Raw genomic sequence first — 21,040 nt, 5'->3', positions numbered from 1 at the left:
AAAAAAATTATAAATGTTAAGTGAAACTAAAATTTTTTTTTAAAACAAGGAAATACATTAAAAAAAAAAAAAAATAAAATAAATGAGTAAATAAAAACATATAAGTTATATAAAACAATTTAGTTTTTCGTTTTGTCTATAGAAATGATGTCTTCATAAATTCTACTTCTTAATTTTAAAATATCTAATGAGCACTCTAAAAATTAAAGAAATAAAAAAAAAATAAAAATAAAATTAAATGAATTAAAAAAGAATTAAAGATGAATATAATATTTTTTATATATATATGTTTTTTTTTTTGCACTTTTTATTATTTTTTATATAATAATAAAATATTTTTATTTATTAATATTTAATTTGAATCTAAGTAATATACCCAAATATGCATATATACTTTTTGTCTTATTTAATATTATTTTATTTTTTTCTTTACATAAATTTATTATTATTTTTATTATATAAAAGATATATTTTTTTTTTTAATTTCAATTCAATAGTTATTAATATAAATATATTCATTATATATATATATGTATATATAATTTTCCATACTTATTAGATGCCCACTAAGTGAATAAAAATCAATATAATAAAAATTATGTTTACTAAATATATACATATAAAAAGAAGTACAACATTCTTCAAATTCTTGTTGTTCCATTCTATTTATATTTAAATCATCTTTTATAAAATTGTTAGAATTGAAAGAATTATAATTATTATTATTTTCTATCATAACATCTTGTTTTTTTTTTAATTCTTTTTTTTTATAACAATAGATTTTATTAATATCTAAAAATCTTACAATGAAATTAAATTTCTCCAAATTATTTAAAATAATTGTAAAAATTTTATCAATATCCAAATAAGTTTCTATACCCAACTTCCAATTATTTACATCATTATTTTTCTCATTTTCACAACAGTAATTATAATTGTATATATTATTATGATAATTATGATAAAATAGTATTCTTTCTTCAAAATTATATGTATAATCATCATCAGATGTTTCTCTTGAGTCACTTTTATGACAATCATTATACTCAACTTTCTCCAATGATTCATTTGGTTTTTCAGGAATATTTGTTTTCTTTTTATTTGATTGAAAAGTCCCCAAGAAATATGTATTATTTTCGATTAGATTTAACTTATTACTAGAATTGGATTTTAAATTATTATTTGTGATATTACGTGTATGCATCCTACTGGAAATTTTATTCTTTATTTTTTTTTTTATTAAATTTAAATTTTTATTAAAGCACAACATTTTGTTTCTAGTTCTATCATCATCACTGTCTGTATCATCATTTTTAATTGAAAAAAAATTCTTTAAATTATATATGTGCAAAATATTATAAAAAGAATTTAACTTATATTTCTTTTTTTTTATTTCAGAATTAATTTTATTAACATATAATAATTTATGTGCAAAATATATGTTGTCCATCTGATTGTAAAATATAACATTTTTTTTATTTGTGTACTTTTTTCTATTAGAATAATTATCAAAAAGAAAATGACAATCTTCATCTCTATCTAATAAAATATTGTTATAATTGTAATCATTTTGTTTATTTTCTTTTTGATTTTTATGGAATGTATACCCTATTTTTATTAAATATTTTAAAATTTTTTTGTCTATATAATAATTTATTATATTATTACTCATTAAATCTAAAATATTATAATCTATAAAAAACCATGGATGTTTCTTGATTTGATTTAATGTAATTCTTTTACTTGGATCAACGATTAATATTTTCTTTATTAAATCTTTTGCATAATAAGATACATGACCAGGAATTGAAAAAATCCCATTTCTAATCTTTTCAAATAAATCATGTATATCTTCATCATCAAAAGGTAAAAAACCACATAACATCGCAAATAAAATTACACCTAATGACCACACATCTATTTCACATCCTAAATAAGTTTTTCCTGATATAACCTCAGGTGAAGCATAGTTAGGTGATCCACATGAAGTTTTTAAAAAATCATTTTTCATAAAATTAGATAAACCAAAATCTACTATTTTTATATTATAATTTCTATCTAATAAAATGTTTTCTAACTTTAAATCTCTATGACAAATATAATTATCATGAAGATACTCAACTCCACATACAATTTCATAAAAAAATTTCTTTGCCTCCAATTCTTTTAATCTTAATTTATGTACAACATAATCAAACAATTCTCCATTTTCTACATATTCAAATGCAAATATTATATAAAAATATACATCCATTATCTCGTAAAAATTTACTATATTCTTATGATATAATCTTAACATTATGTTCGTTTCTTTTCTAATTTTGTCTTCCATATTCATATCAAATAATTTTTTTTTATTTATCAATTTTATAGCAACTTTTATTTTCGTTTTCTTATGGATACCCAAATGAACCTTCCCAAAAGATCCCATACCTAAGGTTTCGTGAATTTCATATTTGCTTAATATCTCATTATCAAGCATCTATTAGAAAAAAGAAAAAGACGAAAAAATACAAAATAATTAATAAATAATATATATATATCAATAAAAATATTAAAAAGATAATAAAAATAAAATCAAAAATTAATTTACATTGAAAAAATATAATAATTATTTATCAATGTATGGGTGTGTGAATATGTATATAAAATACAAAATAGTTGTTTATTTATTTTTAAAATTTTTTTTTAATAACACTTTTCATTATTAAATCATAATTTTATTTTATATTCATACCTTTATCTTTCAATATAAAAAATCAAGTAAAATAAGGATTACAATTATTTTATTTTTCTCTATTTTTTCCCATTTATAAAAAAAATTTTAATTTATGGACTTTTTTATTCAATTTTTTTTTTTTACAATTTTTTTGAAATATATGTTATAAAAAAATTTTCTTTTTTTTGTGTAAATGAATATTAATTCATTTTTTAATTTTATTTTACTTTATCTATTTAATTTATATATTTTATTTAATATATTTATATTATTTAATATATTTATATTATTTAATTTTCTTACTCTTAAGAGTAAAAATTTAGAAATACTATATTTTGTGATAAAATTTAGTAAATGAATAAAAATATTTCATTGAAAACATATGTAATCATAATTCATTTCTTCTCAATGCTAAAAATTGTTTTTCAAAAAAAAAGTTTTTGACAATAAATTATATTTTCTGAATTGCTTTAATTCAAAAAATGAAAAAATTTAAAAATTTTCCATATATTTCTTCATTTTTAAAATATATCAAATTCTACAAATAGATATATTTTTCTTTTAAAAAAGAGTAATAACACATACTATTAAATTATAAATTATATATATATATTTATATATATATTTATATATTTATATATTTGTATATTTTTTTACATGTGTTGTTTTTGTTGAATATATTAAAAATATATATTTTTTAGCATAATTCTGCTTTTTTTTTTTTTTTTAAATACATTCAAAATAATTAAAAGAGCTTATATGGAATATAATAAATTTTTTGCATAAAAAATAAAAAAAAATAAAAAAAAAAAAAGGTAAATTATATATCTTTTAAATTATGATACTTTAAAAATTTCTTAATAAATTAATCAATTATTGATATATTTTCTTTATTTTTAATAAAATAGTATAAATAAATACATATATTAATTTAAATTAACAAGTGCTATAGTAAATCTTATTTTGTGAAATAAAATAATTCAAATAAATTCAAACTTGATAGAAATTGAATTAAAAATATAAATATATAAATATATATATATATATATATATATATATATATATATATATATATATATATATATATATATATGACATAGTTATATTAAAATCACGAAAAAAACACATTTAAAAAGATCATACAAAATAAAAATTATAAAATATTATTTAAAAAAAAATACAAAAAAATTTTCTTTATTCTATTTATCTTATTAATATACTTTTTTAAAATACAAATTATAAAATAAGATAGAAGTTGTAATAGGCCCTAATCCTCCTGGTACACTTGAAATATATTGACATTTTTTTTTACAGTTTAAATCAACATCTCCAATAATTTCATAATTTACTAAAAATTTTGATAATTTATTAGAAAATTCTAATTTTGATTTATTTGTTTTTAAGTATATAAAATTTTTTCTTTTTCCTTTTTCCTTATATCTATTTACATTTTCATATTTAATGGAACTTGTTTTAAAACGTATAGTCCCTGGGAGTTTATAAAATGAATTTCTATTTCTTTCCTTAATTTTCATATATATATTATTTTTATGTTTTTTTAACTTTATATTTGTACTACTAGGTAATAGAGTATTGTTATCTACTTTTAATTTTATTTTAGTTTTTCTAAAAGAGAATAAACTTTTTCTTTTTCTTTTATTACAAGCAGCAACTACATATTTATTTCCATATAAAAAATTCCTTTGCAAATAGTTATAATCTTTTCTTTCATATGTATCATTTTTAAAATTACCATTATTATTTTCTTTTATATATTTATTAGTATTGTTTCTTGCTTGTTCAGATAATTCAAACTTTGTATTATTATTTTCACAGTATTTCAAATTGATTCCTAAATCTAAAATAATAGCATTTCTTTTCACATGCTTCTTTTTTAAAATATTGCTACACCCTAAACCAATTATTATTATATCAGAAAATTTAATTATTTTCTTTTTCATATTTTTTTTTATATCCCCCTTACTAAATTTTCTGTTCTGATTTTTACTAACCACATGATAATTCATAAAATTATTGCATTTAGACTTAAAATCTTCTTCATCTTTTATTAGCAATTTTCTATTATTAATTTTAAAATAAAATTTATTTTTGTCATTTTTTTTATACCTACATAAAATATTTCCTTTTACCGCATCATAAACTATTGTAGAAATTTTATTACGAAAAAAAAGGATAAATAACGATAAGAATATATTTATATTATTATTTATAATTAAAATATTCTTATTTTTTATATTAATATTATAATATTTAATAAATAAAAGAATTGAATAGACACAACAAGGAATACTATATTTAATATTTTTTAAATAATTATGTAATAATATATCATACTTCCTCTGTGATTCATCTGAATATTCATAATTTTGTTTTTTATTATAACAAAACAACATATTTTTTATAGCCTCATAATTTCCTTTTTGTGCTTTGGCTACTTTATTATTTATTGAATTATTTTCAGTATCAATTTTTTTCGAAATTTCTTCTTTTTTTTTTAATGGGAAAAAAAAAGATGTGAAAAAAAATTTTAGTAGTTTATTAAAAATTTTAATGTAAGAATTTCTCACATAATTTATTAATGTTAAAAAACTATGTGGAATATTATAACTAACAATATTATTACTACTTTTAATTAATTCTAAAATGGTTTTGTAATTAACACCATCTATATCATTACATTTCTTAATATATTTAGATATGTAACACTTATTTATATGGCAACTTAAAGGTGATAAAATTATTATGGATGAATTGCTTCTTTTTCTACTTATTTTTTGTATTATATCTTTTAACTTATTTTCACTAACATCCTTATTTATTCTTATAAGTATAAAAATAACATCTGAGTTTAAATAAATACTCTTCTTTAAAATTATATATAAGTATGAATAATTTGCTATATTTTTTGAATAAATTATGAACAACTTCTTTTCCTTAAATTTTCCCTTTAATTTTTTATTTTTATCATTTATAATCCTTTCCAATATGATTTCATCAATCTTCTCAGATATACAATACCCATTTAATAATGTACAACTCATTATAATAAAATAAAAAAAAAAAAAAAACAGAAAAAAAATAACATAAAATAAAACTGTCAAAAATCTTCTAATTTATAAGTTGTTCAGTAAAAAGTTATATATATTTCTAGCAATATAAAAAAATAAAAAAATTCATAAATTTTGATAAATACATTTTTGTAGATCTTCATATATATATATACACATGCTAATTTAAATATATATACTATTTAATTATATTTTATCTTTTTTTTTTTTTTTTTTTATGAATAATCAAATAGTTAACAATTTTAAATACAAACACAATACCAAGAAATATTACAATGAAAAACTTTAAACATCTTATCATTTTTAAAAATTTTTATTATATTAAATAAAAAAGAAGTCCTAGCATTGTATTTTAAAAAAATAATAAATAAAAATAAAAATCAAAAATTCTATTTTTAAATAAAATTTTTTTTCCTTTTTACAAATGTGTTGTTTCTATTAAATTTTTATTTATTTCTAATAAATTCCTTATGTTTTAATTTAATTGTAATTATTATATTAAAGGAAAACCTAAAATGAAATAAAATAAATTAATACTAAGAACACAAGAATTAATCATAATGAAAAAATATATAAGAATAAAAAGGAAGAATATATAATTAAACAAAATGAAGAAATAACAAGGTGAGGAAGTACCGAAAAAACTTTTAAATAAAGCAGGAATGTATAACGGCTCTACGAATTATTGAAAAAAAAAAAACAAAATGGAATAGTAAAAATATTATTTATTTTAAAAATTATTACTTCTCAAATAATAATAATTATAATAATATAAAAATAGAACATATTAAACGTTTTAAACGAAAATTATAAAGCACCAAAGTAAATTTAACATTTACAACTACCTAAAATAGAAAAATATTTTTTTTCCTTTTTTTTTTTTTTATTTTAGTTAATTATGATATATTAAATAAATATAAAAATAATGAAATATGCTAATGTTTTATAGTTATTTTTCCCTTTTTTTTATCTTAACATATTAATTAGAGTAATTCTTTTTTATTAAGAAATGTATATTACGAGATTATTTGAATTTCTTTTATATTACTTATTTTAATACTTGGTTTCTCCTTATTTATGATCCGTTCATATTTTTATTTTTTATTTCAAGAAAAAGCGTTTTCCTGTTTTAAGACTGATCATTTTTTATCTTATATTAAGCTATATATAAGTACCTTTAATATAACACAAATTATGTATATTAATAATTTTTTTTTTATGTGCATTTATGTTTTATGTTTATACATACTTTTCTCATGAATTTATTAAAATAATTTAATTCTATTTTTAAATTAAATAAAGGGAAAAAAAAAAAAAAAAAAAAAATACGAAAAAAGTATTAACATTTTGTTATTAAAAATATATTTTATAATTATGAAAAAAAAAGGGATTAACATGGAAATACACACATTTAATTTTACAGACATGGCATATTTATAAAACAAATTTATTACAATGAATATCATGCATATATATATGTTATAAAATTTTAATTGCATTTCCTTTTTTTTTTTCTTAAAGACACATATTTTTGAATTATATATAAAATTCCACCATAAAATTTTTCAAATATTAATACATTTCTTTATATATTCTATTGAATATGTATTATATATATCTTAAAAAAACATAGTTTAATAAGAATATTTATGTTTTGAAATTTTTTTTTCAATATTTAGTATCTCTACTGTATTATTTGGCCACCTTGTATTAAAAAATTTCAAATGATTTTCATGTGATACATCGTAATCAACTTCTTTCAAAAGAAAATAATGAATAGATTTTTCTGGTGCTTCTTGTGCGTCATATAAATAAAAATATTTTTCTTTTGGAGGATCTGAATATTTAAGATCATTAATATCTTTTTGTTTCATTTGCAAATAAAATGATTTAAATTCAGAATATAATAAAATGTCTAAATCGTTAACAAAACTATCAAAAATATTTTTATATTCTTCTTTTAAATTCAAGTCTTCTAAGAATTGAGGAATAAAATGAGATAAAATATATTTATTATTTTCTTTATCATATTTTTTCCATATTTTATTTAATTTTTCTAAAAATAACTCTTCACTTGTACATTTTGAATTATGAATGTTTAAAGAAAATAAAACAGTGTAATGATTAGAACTGCTAATTACCCATATAGGGTAAATAGGATATTTGTAAAAATTACCAACTTCACAGTATTTAAATGCTTCAAAATCTGTTAATAAACCAATTAATGGTCTTTTGTTTATACCTTTAAGAACAATATTATTTTTGCTGAATGATGATCTTTGTGAATTAAAATTTTTAGAACCTTTGGATTCATTTAAGTTATATGTAAAAGGGCTACTACTTTCATACATACATATATCTGCATCATTATTAGAAAATGTATTAATAATACTGTTGTTATCAAACACATTAGAACATGCTCTACCTGTTAATAACAAGTTAACTAATTCTTGAGAACAATGGCCATATATTCCAATTAATGGATGATTTATATCATCCATATCATTTTTTATATTATTTATTCCTCTTGTTAATATAACAGAATATAAAAACGAGATAACACCTGTTGAACTTGAAAATATAATAAAATGCTCTAAATAAAATTTTATTACTTCTTTTATTCCACTAAACTCTTTATAATAAATATTAATTTTTTTTAAATCACGTATAACATTTTCGTCTGAATTCTTCTTGTTCATATAATAATAATAATCATAACATTCTGGTAATAAAAAGGCTATAATATAATAAGATTTATCAGTACACTGATATAATATATATGCTAAAGATTCTACTAATGAATAATATTTTAAATCTCTAATATTATCACGCACTAATTGTAAAAATTCAGTATCATAATCTGTTTCAGTAAAATTATTTTTACATTTATGTCCCTTCAAGTTGGTATCTTTTTCATACTTTGGCTTTTTATTATTGTAATTATCCCCGTTACTTCTATTTTCATCATTATTTTTATTCTTATCATTTTTTATATTATGGTCATTATTCGTAGTATGATCATTGTTTATATTCTCATCATTATTTTTATTCAAATCATTATTTATATTATCATCACTGTTCATATTTTTATCACTCTTTACACTTCGATCATTATTAATGTTTTCTTCGTTATTTACATTTTTACTATTATCATTTATATTATTTTCTTTATTAATTTCATTAGATTGAATGCTATTATTTTTGTATTCAGACATTATTGTTCCGTTAACTTCAAAATTTTCTTTATTATTTTCTAAATTATTTTTACTATTAATTTCTTTAGAATTATTATTTACTTGATCTGACGACTTTTTATCACTTACATTATTATTGGTAAAATTTAGAAAATCATTATTTGTTTTTAAAATATTAAAATAATTATTTTCCCATAAAAAATTATATTTATAATTAAACAGTAAAATAATTATAATATATCCCTGAATACTTGATATAAGACCACAAGGGCCACTTAAAAATTGGCGTAAACCAAAATTAATATTTTTGTTTTCATAAAATGATAAATTATGATTGCACCATTTTTTTATATCTAATTTATTTGCATATTTATAATTATTCACACCAAAAACTAAATTATGCACACTTGTAACATCTTCAAGTAACTTCATTTCTTTTAATAAATAACTTAAATATACATGATCATTCAAACACTTACTTCTATTTCCTCTTCTTAACCATTTGCAGTAATCCTTAGTTGTGTAATTTATATTCCTATATGTTTTTCTGATTCGTTCTAATGAACAACATGACAAAGACGAAGAATTGCTGCAATCACTTGAATCATCACTTTCATAATCATCCCTACTTGACGTAGAATCACTACTTTCTTCGTTTAATTTTTCATTTCTCTTATTTAAATTTATGAGATAATCTCTTATAATAACATATATATTCTTATAATTTTTATATATATCTTTCCAAAATAATTTATTGTCAATTATATCATTTTGATTTTTAGTTGATTCATAGCTATTACATAAATAATATGTTATTTTATTAAAATGTTTCTTTATTATATCATAATAGCTATCGTTAAAATCAATACTTTTGCTTTCACTTTTCTTACAACCTAAAATTGATAACCTTATGGCCTCTTGTAACAATTCATCATTCTCATCATCTAATTCGTAGTTCTAAAGAAAAAAAAAAAAAAAAAAAATGAGATACACAACATAATAATAAAAAGAAATAATATAATTTAATGTAAGAAAAATACAGTAATTATCTTGTGTTTTATACAAAAAAATTAATAACCATGATAAGTATTCAATTAGAATATATATATATATTCATAACTAAATTATGATAAAAAAGTTTTTGAAAAAAAAATGATGATAATTTAACTTTATGAATTTGTACATTATGTATTTGTTCAATAAAAGTAATAACAAAATATATATAATATAATTGAAAGTATATGAGTTTTGTAATAATCTATATATTTTTTTTTTTTTTAAAAATTAAAAAGTGTTACAATTAAAAGAACTAAGGAAAATATAAGCAACAAAAATGTATATATACTCAAATTATGTGAAATTATTAGATATAACAATATGTAATATATATAGTTAAAAAAAAAATATATCAATATACTACAAAAATAATAGAATTAAAATAAAAATAAAAATAAAAAGGAATAAAAAGAGATAACATGAAAATCTCAGATTAATATTTATGTGATACATACAAATATATATATTTTAAATAATTTATAAGAGATAATACACATATATTGAAGAAAAATGAAATTTAAATTAAGATAGTATTGATTAAAAATTAAAAACTGTAATAAAATTTCAGACATTTGAGTAACTTATTCTTTTTTTTCTTATCTAGAACAAGTAAATTAATATTATCTAAATAAGATACAAAATAGTATACATTTAGAATTTGTTTATTTTTTGTATATAAAAATAATTAAGAGTAAATTTACGCTTTATAAATATAGATATAATCCTGTAATTTATATTATAAATTACTTGAATTAAAAATAAAAACAATATTCCATTATAATATAATTGTAATTAATATAAAATATTATAGTATAATATTATACTGTGAATGATAAAAAAATATTTTCAATCATATTTATTTCATTATTAATTATTTATTTAATTTTTTATATATTTACTTTTTCGTTATTTTTTTTTTGTGAAGCATTATATTCTGCTAACGATAGTGCTATTGTTTTTGAAATGTCCTCTTCTTCTTTACGTATAAGTTCTTCATTTGTTTTCATTTTGAACTTGTTATATTTTTATTTTTATGAAAAGTTATTAATATTTTAAATAAAAAAAAATATATATAGTAACTGTTTGTACATTTTTTTTTAAAGAAAAATATTTTTTTATATTTGAATACAATATTTTTTTGTAATGCTTCTTTATTTTCTTTTTTTTTATTATTTTACTTATTTCAAATAATTATTTAAATTTTTTTTTTTCTTACACATCGCTTTTAATTTTATATTATTCTTATGAGTTTAATAAAAATATATTACAAAATGTATTTTTTTTTTTTTTTTTTTTTTAATTTATTTTGTATGAGCGTGTGTGCATGAAATTTCAATAAATCTTCGTTAAAACTTTTAAATTACCATTATAAATTTAATTCTTTTTTATTTTTATATTTTTTAAAATATTAGAGAATATAAATTAATAGTAATTTATAAGTTTACTAATTTAAAAAAAAAAAAAAAAAAAAATTTATATAATTTAGATTGAAGTAATATATATAAACTTAAAAATTTATATCAAAAATAAAAAATATATGTTAATTATTATATGAAGTTTTTTTAGCTTTTTTGCTTTTATGACAAAATCACCATAATAAATCTTGTATGAAAAAATAAAAATTCTATTCATATATAATAAATTTTCAGATTTTATTTTTTTATTTTATTTTAAATTTAATATTTTTACCTTCCAAAAAAATGAAGACAACAAAATTAAAAAGGAAAATATATATTTGAAGTAAAAAAAAAAAAAAAAAAATAGAAATAGATAGATAAAATTTATAAAGGAAGAATTAAAATATATTTGCAGTTTTTGATGTTAAATGAAGATTAACATAATGTTCCACTATTTTAAGATTTTTAAAAATTTCCTTTTTTTTCTTTTTAAATATAAATATATTTAGGCATGAAAAATTCACATTATTCTTTCAACATAAAATATTACATATCTTTCGTTTTTAATAAATTTGCAACATAATTTATTTAAATATACAAGAAACCTTTTTAAAAAGTAGAAATGCGTTTAAATTTTTTTTAAAAAACATATATAAAAAATTTGTGGATAAACTTGTCATTTTTTAAAGTTAATCATTAAAAACGTTTTTTCTATTCAAAAGATATTTAAAAAAAAAATTAAAAGAACAAAGAATTGAGCAAGCTATTCATAAATTAAACGAAAAGAGAAAAAGATATATTTATAAAATATGCACTGTCTTTTTGTTTTTTTAAGAAAAAATTTTATAAATAAGATTTTGAATGTTGTTTATATATATTATTAGAAAAAAATCCAAATAGAGTTTTTTCTTGATTTTCATAAATTTTCTTTCAGAATTTTGAATTATTTATTTTCATGGCAAACTAGTATTTCTTAATCCATCTACTTAAAAAATCAGGCTAAATTCTTAAATTTGAGTTACGAAAAAATATTCATTATTATTTTTAGTTTTAAAATAATATAAAGATTAATTCTACTTATATATTCCTCTAAAAATAATAATGCTTCAATTTTTTTTATAATTATTTGAATCCTACAATTTCATTAATATCTATGCATATATTTTCTATTTTGTACATATATATTATATTTTTTTTAATATAAACAAAAATAATTATACCGTTCTTTTTAGTTTTTAACAATATTAAGAAATAAAATATTAATAAGCTTAATATGTTTCAACTTTTAAGTTAAACAAGTGTTAAATATTTTTTAAAGAAAATTCCTTAAATAAAAGAATATTGAACATTCAGTTTTTTTTATTATTTAACAAAATTATAATTTTAATCATTTATTAAATATAGAGATAAAAAAAATGGAAGATTAATATTTTTTTAAAATTAACAAATAAATATTACATAAATAAAAATTATATTAATTGGAAATGTTATATAAAGTAATTTATTTTTTTTTTTTTTACTTCTAGTTCATGATTTATAAATCCATTAAAATATGTGTTTGATATTTTATTGTTAAAAAGCTTTAAAAATATTATTTACATAACAGTGTAAAGTATTAATTATAATGATTCTTTAAAATAAAAAAAATAAAATAAGTCATTAAAGATGATAAATTTATATAAGAAAATTGAAAAGACTTAATATTTAAAATATTCTATATATACAAAAATATAATTTTCATAAATGTTTTTAAGAAAAAATAAAAAATAAAAATTTAAAAATATAATAAATTTCAATATATATAAAATATTTCAGAAACAAACAATTATAAATATATATTTATATATATAATAAAAAGTGTGAAGCAAATTATTGGGAAAATATCAATTATAAAATATAATGTTATAATTTTTTTTACTCAATTTCATTTCAAATAACATTTAAAGAAGAATATTAAAAAAAAAAAAAAAAAAAGAATTAATTAAAATTAATAACGATTATATATTGCGTATAATTTTATGTCTAGTCAAAATTTTTAGAATAAAAAAAAAAAAATAAAATAAGAAAGGGGAATACATATACATAAATGAATCACAAATGTTTTATTATTATAATTTTTTTTTTTTTTTTTTTCTAAGCTAAAAATTGTGGATATTTATATTATATTCATCTGCACTTATAATAGAATGATTTTTTTTTCTATAAAACCATGTACATGAAAGAATTTTTTTTTTTTCATTTTCAATAGTATAAACAGGTAATTTATTTAATCTAATATCAAATATATTAATATATCCATCATGAGATGATGATAAAAAATATAGTTCATTTTTATTTCCTTTAAGAGAAGTTATTATTTTATCATGAGAATAATATTTATTTTCATTTAAAGATATTACTGATTTTTCATTTAAACATCTTATATCAAATAGTTTAATTAAAGAATTTTCGTCAGCTATTATAAATAAGTTCTTGTTTATAATATCACTACGTATTATAGATTTATTATATGGAAATGAAGAAACTATATTACCATTTGTTACATCGAAAATTTTAATATTTTTTTCAAAACCACTAGATAAAAACTTAATATTATCAAAAAAATTTAAATTTGTTATAATACCTGATTCTTTATGTATAGATTTTTTAGGTGGTATTACATTTTTCTTCTTTCTTTTGTTATTATTATCACTTTTAAATTGTTTTAATTCTTCTATAATATAATTATTATCATATATATTTATTTTATTATCAGTTCCTCCACTTATTATTAATGAAGCATCTTTATTAATAGCTATAGATTTAATCATATCATCATGATTACTTAAATATAATTGATTTTTTGTCTTTATTCCCTTATTTATTTCTTCATTTAAAAATATTTTTATTGTTCCATTGGACAATCCAATAATAGACTCATGATATAAATTACTACCCAGTTTATTATCTTTAAATGAATTAAAAGAAAATATGGGCATGTTCGATACGTTATTTTCATATATTTTATTAAAATTTGTCAAATCATAATATAATATATTCCCCTCAAAAGTACTACAATGTAATGTATTTTCAATTATAATTAATTCTGATATCCATTCAGAAATATTATCAATTTTTTTACTTTCTTTTTTTGTTATAGGAATAGTAAATTCTACTTCTATGACATTTTCTGATAATATATTATTAAGTTGTAAAAATTCTTCTATCGAAGATCTTAGTATTTTTTTATTTATTAAAAATTCAAAAGAAATATTTTCTTTTATATTTAGTAACTTTTTTATCATTCTAGATAAATCTATTCTCCTAAAACTAACTGGAACTGTATAAATGTTGTTTTCAATTTTATATTTATCATCTTTCAAATTAGATATAAAACATATCTGTATTTGCTTTTCGCATTTGTTATTCTCATTTGAAGAGAAATTTGTATCACTGTTGTAATCATTATCACTAATAATATTATTATCTATTATTTCCTCTCCTTCACCAATATTTTTCATTTTATCCAGTAATTTAAACTTTGTTTTTGGTTTTTCAATGTTGATTATTCTCAATTTTTTTTTTTTTTTTTTTTGTAATTTTCTTCTTAAATATATTTATTTCTATTGTTATAAAAAAAAAAAAATAAAAAATTTTTCATATAGCTCTTAATATATTTTATAATATGTATTATTTTTTATTTTTTTTTTTTATATATCTTATATATTTGCAATTTTTGTTAAAGCATCATTTCTGAATTATTTTTAAATATATTTTTAATTTTTTTTTATCAAAATTATAAAGATTTCATCGTATATTATTTTTAACTTTTTGTTTTTATTTTTTCTTTTTCTTTATTAAAAATACAACCCTATCATATAGTTTATTTTTAACATTACTTAACTTCCTCTTTTTTTTTTTTTAGTTATGGAATCATTTAAAAGAAAAACATTTTTACTTATTTTATTTTTCATGAATATATAAAAAAAATATATTCTTTTATTATTCTATTAATGAAATGAAAAAGAGTTCATCTATAACATTCCAATAAATTGAATTTTTCATTTTTTTTAAAAAAGCAAAATTATTTCATTTTTTTTTTTTTTTAATGATTAAAGCTCTTAAAATATTTTATTTTTATATTAATTATTTATTTAACATCTCTTAAAAATATAATAAAAAAATTAATAAAAATAATTTTAAAGAAAAAATAGTAAAACTATTTTTTTATATTTTTGGAGTTAAATTTTTTAATTTATTTTAAATAATAATCTACTTAATTTTAAATTTTTTTGTAAAATTTATAATTCCTTTTTTTTTCTTTATTAGATTTACAAATAAACAATAAAAAAATCCTACATTAAATATTTCATTATATGCGCAGAAATTTTTTTTTCATTTTTCTCAGTTTATTTTTCTTTTAGCCTTAAACTGTGAAAATGTAAATTTTGTAAATCATACAACTTAAATATGTAAAAACATATTTTTATCAATTTGTAAGACCATATATTACTTTTTTTAATTATTAATTAAAATTATAAAAGTTCACATAATTTTAAGACAGAAAAAACGCCAATGTAATTAAATTATTATTATGTATACTTCTGATTTTTGTTTATTAGGTAATTTTTATGTCTTACTATTCATTAAAAACAAATTATATATAACTTAAAAATACTTTAAAAAAAATTTTTCTTCTTAAAGATAATAAGTAACTAGTAAAGTTATTTAAATTTTAAGCTATATTTTAATTAAAAGAACATGTTTATTAATTTTAAAATTTTAAGAGTTGTCATACTAAATTATTACATTAAAGTATAAAAAGTAATTTATTAATTTTCGTTGTTTGAAAATTTTTTTTTTTTTACGCAACACTAAGATAAAAGAGATATTATTTATAATATATAACAATAAAAAAAAATATATTTTTTATTATATTCCATTTCTTTTCTTTCCTTTTTATATATTTTTTATTGTTTATATATGTGTATTTTTTTCATATACGTGCAATATAAGATAATATTCTATGTAATTTATTGAGAGACTTAATTATATAAAATAATTTCTCAAGTTTCAAAATAAAAAAAAATAAAATAAAATAAAACAAATTAAAATTATTTTTATTTTCATATTTTTAATTGCAAAATAATATAAGAAAATAGTGGAAATAACCATAAAAAAGTTTTTGCAATCAATATTGTGTTATTCTCATTTTGTGCAAAATTGAAACATATTATTGAAATCTTTTCAAATTGAAAAGGTATTTAATTCACAAAAATAAAAAATATTTTTTTGGTAGTACATTTTTTTTTTTTTTTGTTATTATAATTTCTTTATTATTTCCATTTTAAGCAAGATTTCTTTTACATTTTCCTTTTTTTTTTTTTGAAAAATAAATTCTTTTTTTTTCTAGTAATTATACCTTTATTCTTTTTTTTTTTTTATTTATTAGTTTAATTAGCTAGCCAATATATTACTTTCGTTTTTATAAGTATTTCTTTATTTTTTTTTTTTTTTTTTGTATTTTTTTGTATTTTTTTCTATACTATTTTATAAAATATTCTATAAACAATAAGTAGCATACATATTTTATTATATATATTTACTCTCATTAAAATAATTTGTACATTAAAAAAAAATTATATTATATATAACATTAGTTTATTTTTATAATACATTTAAATTATTTACTCTTGTATTTTTAATAAAGAAAAAAAAAAAAAAAAATTTTAAAAGCTTTATTTTAATTAATAGGAAATTAACCTGTCTTTGATAATTTTTTTTTTTTTTTTTTTTTTTTTTTTTTTTTTTTTTTTTTTTTTTTTTGTATTATATATTTTGTTTTGATAATATTTTTAACTCTATATTTTTATTTATTTATTACAAATATAAAAAAAATTATTAAAAGGATAATATAAGAAATGAAAAAAGTAGTCAAAGTATCTTTTTTAGTAGTTGTATTTTATATGTTTTTGTTACTTCAAAAAGTAACTATTTGTACTTATATTGATATAACTCACTTTAGTGAAGATCTTATAGATAATATAATGAAATCAGAGATATATATGAGTAACCATTTGAAATTTAATGAGAATAATAAATCAAACAAAAGAAAAAAAAGAAACGAATCTGATATAGATGATATTAATTTATTAACAAGCATGTTATCACAAATTATTCCATATAATTTTTCATTTTATTCCATAACCATTCCTGATGGGAATATAGATAGCTTTAATAGTGACACGAATAACTTTTTAGATTTGGTAAACATATATGATCCTGATATTAATAATACTATTACACACCATTTAAATAAAACACAACCCATAAAAGGATGTGAAAATGATATAAAAAATTATAACTGTGATAAAGATGTAATAAAATGTATAACTTTAAATAAGAAGGATTTATCAGAGAGCTGTAAAAAATCTTTAAACAACTCATTATTATATTCTTGTATTGATGATTTTTTACTATATTGCATTGACTATTCAAAATTTTCAAAAGTTTATAAATGTTTAAAGGAAAATTTTTTTCAATTAAGTAATAAGTGTTTAAATATCTTAAGTTACTATGAAAATATTATGCAAAAATTACATAAAATGAAAAGTAAACCATATGATAATGAAGAATTCATATTTTTTGAAAAAGATAAGATAAATTTTTCTGATAGCAAAAATAATATTGATAGTACAAATAATTTGAAAAAAAATTCAGAATCTAATGAAAATAACAATAAACAGAATATTCTTCATAGTTCTAATAAACAAAAATTAGATATATCAGATAATTTAAGAAAAGAATACAGTCATTATATTTTACCTTCTATGAATTATCATTATTTAGGACATATCAGACCAAAAAATTATTTTTACAAATATATTTTATACTTTTTTGAATTTTTATTTATTTTATTTGTAGTATATGTAATAATAATATATATTAAGAAATACTACGTTATGGATTCAAATAAATTTTACATAATAAAGGAGAAAAAAAAATTAGCTAAAATATGATATATATACAAATTTAATATATTTTTGTAATTATTATTTGTTAATAATATGATATGTAAAAAAATCGTGTACATATGCAAATGTTATTAATTATATTCTTTGCAGAAAAATTTTATATATATACCACTTCAAATTTATAAAAATTAAGATGTTAAATTAAATAGTTTATTTGTAAATAATATCGAAATTTGTGAAATTAAAAAATATGAAAAAGGAATAAGTGTGTATGGTTAATTTCTAATTAATATTATTCACTTTTTTTTTTTTTTTTTTTTTTTTTTTTGTTTTGTTTATTTTCTTTTTTTTTTCCATTTTTCCAATTAATACATTAGATAAAAGAATTTGGTATCTTACAAATGTATTAGGAAATAATATTTTTATTACTTCATTTGCTTTTTTTTTTTTTTTTTTCTTTTATTATTATTTATTTAATTTTTTTTTGTTTTCAATTATGATGTACGTATTTTTATTGTAAATTATATATTTGTAAATATTATTTGAATACTTTTTAGTATGTGTATGCTTTATTTGCTACTTATTATGCTACTTGCTATTTAGTTAAAATTTATTATTTCGAAATTTTTTGATTTCAAAATTTCTTTTTACATATAAATTTTTATTTCTTTATTCTTAAAGATTAATTTTTTTTCATTTTTCATTTATTTCATTTTACATTTTAAATATGATATATATATTTGAATAATCTTCTTTTTTTTAAAAATTATAAAAATGTGTAGTTTTTATTTTGTATGGAAAAAGTAAAAAAATAAACTTTTTAAGTTATATTTTAAAAATTTAACTATTTTCTCCTAAAAATCAAAACTAAGAACTTGGTTAAAATTCTTTAGTATGTATATATAAAACACACTATATTTTTATTCTTTAATAATTGTAATAGAACTGAAAACTTTAAAAAAACTTTATACATTTCAAGAATTTTACTTAAGATGTATTCAGTATAAGTTATGTAATTTTTTAACTATTTCTGAAATAATAAAAAATACATGATCCTATATATTTAATAATAAAATTTATTTTTTTGTCAATATGATGCGATTAAAAAAAAAAAAAAAAGCAAAATGTTGTTTTGCTTCTAGCTTTTATTTTGTTAAATATAATTTCAGGAATTATCCATATATTTTTTTTATATTGGAATAGTTCATACGTTTTAGTATTATCAAGTATAAAAAAAATTATTTTTACACACGTTATTTCTCGTTAGTATATATTAGTTTCTTATCTTTTTCGTATATATATATATATGTCTTTATCTAGATATTTAAATAATTATATAATATCATTAATAAAAATATTTAAACAAAAAAAATTATTTTAGTATTACATTAATTATAATAAAATTAATAAGTATTTTAATTAAAATATATAAAGTAATTATTATAACTTTTAAATATATTACATGTATAAAAATAACATGATATTTTTTCTTGTATGAGATTTCTTAAAGTAAATATTTTTCAATTAATCACTAAGAAAAATTTTCTTCGAAAATTTTTTTTTTTTTTTCCTTAATTTAATATTTTTTGAATTTTTTTTTTAACATTTTTTTCTTTAAAGGATTTAAAAAAAAAAAAAAAATAATATAGAAAAGGAGATAATATGTATGCAAAATTAGAGGAACATTTAAGTTAGATTTTTTTTTATTATTATATATCCTTATTAAAGTATAGAAAAAATTGCGTTAACTATATATCATAAAAAGATAATAAAAAAAATAAATAAAAAATAATTCCATTTTTATATATATTATATATATATATTTTAAAAATACGTACGTATGAAAACTTCGATAAAATACATGAAACTTTTCAATTAAAATTTTTATAATACATAAATATATTACATAATTTTATTTGTTTTATAAAATATAAATATTTAAAATTAAAAAAAAAAAAAAAAAAAAAAGAAGAGCTTTAATATTTATTTAACACATTTTACTTGTTAAAACTACAAAAATAAAAAGGAAAATTTTTTGCGCATTTTCACTTTTCATGGATTTCCTTTATCCTACATTTCTATATATTAATAGATATTATATATTTTTATATAATACATAATATATTTAAAAAAAAAAAAATTATTTGTATTCCTTGTCTTTTTTTTTTTTATTTTTATATATTATTATTCTAGAAGAAAATATAATTTTTTTTTTATTAAGAATGTTATTTGTTTCACATATTTCTATAAATTTTTATTTTTATATTAACAAGAATAAAACTAAAGAATTAAGGCTAAATTAATTATTATTTTATTAATTTCTTTTCATATTTTTAAAAAATTATTTAAAATACTAATTTAATAGACACATTAAATAGTTAACTTTCAAAATGATAATAAATATTTTACGTTTTTATAGTTTACCATTATGAAACCATTTATTTATTAAAAAATAACATGAAAAAATTTATGTATAGAAAAAAAAAGATAATTTTTTTAATATAATATTTGTATATAAATATACATTTATATATATATATATATATTTTTTTTTTTTTGTATTATAAAACTAAAAGATTTTAATATCTTTTTGTTTTTCACATTTCTTTAGAAATATTTTTTTTTCTGATGT

At 16.3% G+C, this 21,040-nt stretch overlaps 5 protein-coding genes across 5 annotated transcripts; 1 reads left to right on the top strand and 4 right to left on the bottom strand.

The window, feature by feature from the left end:
• Positions 1-119: 119 nt before the first annotated feature.
• SNF1 (SNF1-related protein kinase catalytic subunit alpha, putative) lies at positions 120-2,482 on the bottom strand (the record flags this gene model as incomplete). The annotated part of the gene is made up of 2 exons (XM_028675146.1): positions 120-196; positions 553-2,482. The coding sequence occupies 2 exons, from the start codon at positions 2,480-2,482 to the stop codon at positions 120-122; spliced, it is 2,007 nt and encodes a 668-aa protein (XP_028526706.1).
• Positions 2,483-3,930: 1,448 nt separating this feature from the next.
• On the bottom strand, positions 3,931-5,781 carry PGAL8A_00159200 (bifunctional methylenetetrahydrofolate dehydrogenase/cyclohydrolase, putative; the record flags this gene model as incomplete). Its single annotated transcript, XM_028675144.1, has 1 exon — positions 3,931-5,781. The coding sequence occupies one exon, from the start codon at positions 5,779-5,781 to the stop codon at positions 3,931-3,933; it is 1,851 nt and encodes a 616-aa protein (XP_028526705.1).
• A 1,661-nt stretch (positions 5,782-7,442) lies between these two features.
• PGAL8A_00159100 (conserved Plasmodium protein, unknown function) lies at positions 7,443-11,065 on the bottom strand (the record flags this gene model as incomplete). The annotated part of the gene is made up of 2 exons (XM_028675143.1): positions 7,443-9,959; positions 10,958-11,065. 2 exons carry the CDS (start codon positions 11,063-11,065, stop codon positions 7,443-7,445), a joined length of 2,625 nt encoding a protein of 874 aa, XP_028526704.1.
• A 2,528-nt stretch (positions 11,066-13,593) lies between these two features.
• On the bottom strand, positions 13,594-14,955 carry PGAL8A_00159000 (microtubule-associated protein ytm1 homologue, putative; the record flags this gene model as incomplete). Its single annotated transcript, XM_028675142.1, has 1 exon — positions 13,594-14,955. One exon carries the CDS (start codon positions 14,953-14,955, stop codon positions 13,594-13,596), a length of 1,362 nt encoding a protein of 453 aa, XP_028526703.1.
• Positions 14,956-17,355: 2,400 nt separating this feature from the next.
• Positions 17,356-18,453, top strand: PGAL8A_00158900 (conserved Plasmodium protein, unknown function; the record flags this gene model as incomplete). Its single annotated transcript, XM_028675141.1, has 1 exon — positions 17,356-18,453. The coding sequence occupies one exon, from the start codon at positions 17,356-17,358 to the stop codon at positions 18,451-18,453; it is 1,098 nt and encodes a 365-aa protein (XP_028526702.1).
• Positions 18,454-21,040: the final 2,587 nt, after the last annotated feature.

This window comes from Plasmodium gallinaceum (assembly GCF_900005855.1).
Source record: "Plasmodium gallinaceum strain 8A genome assembly, contig: PGAL8A_v1_65, whole genome shotgun sequence".
Taxonomy (NCBI): Eukaryota; Apicomplexa; class Aconoidasida; order Haemosporida; family Plasmodiidae; genus Plasmodium; species Plasmodium gallinaceum.
The sequence above is the reverse complement of the archived record's forward strand: the minus strand, read 5'-3'. Positions and strand labels throughout refer to the sequence as shown.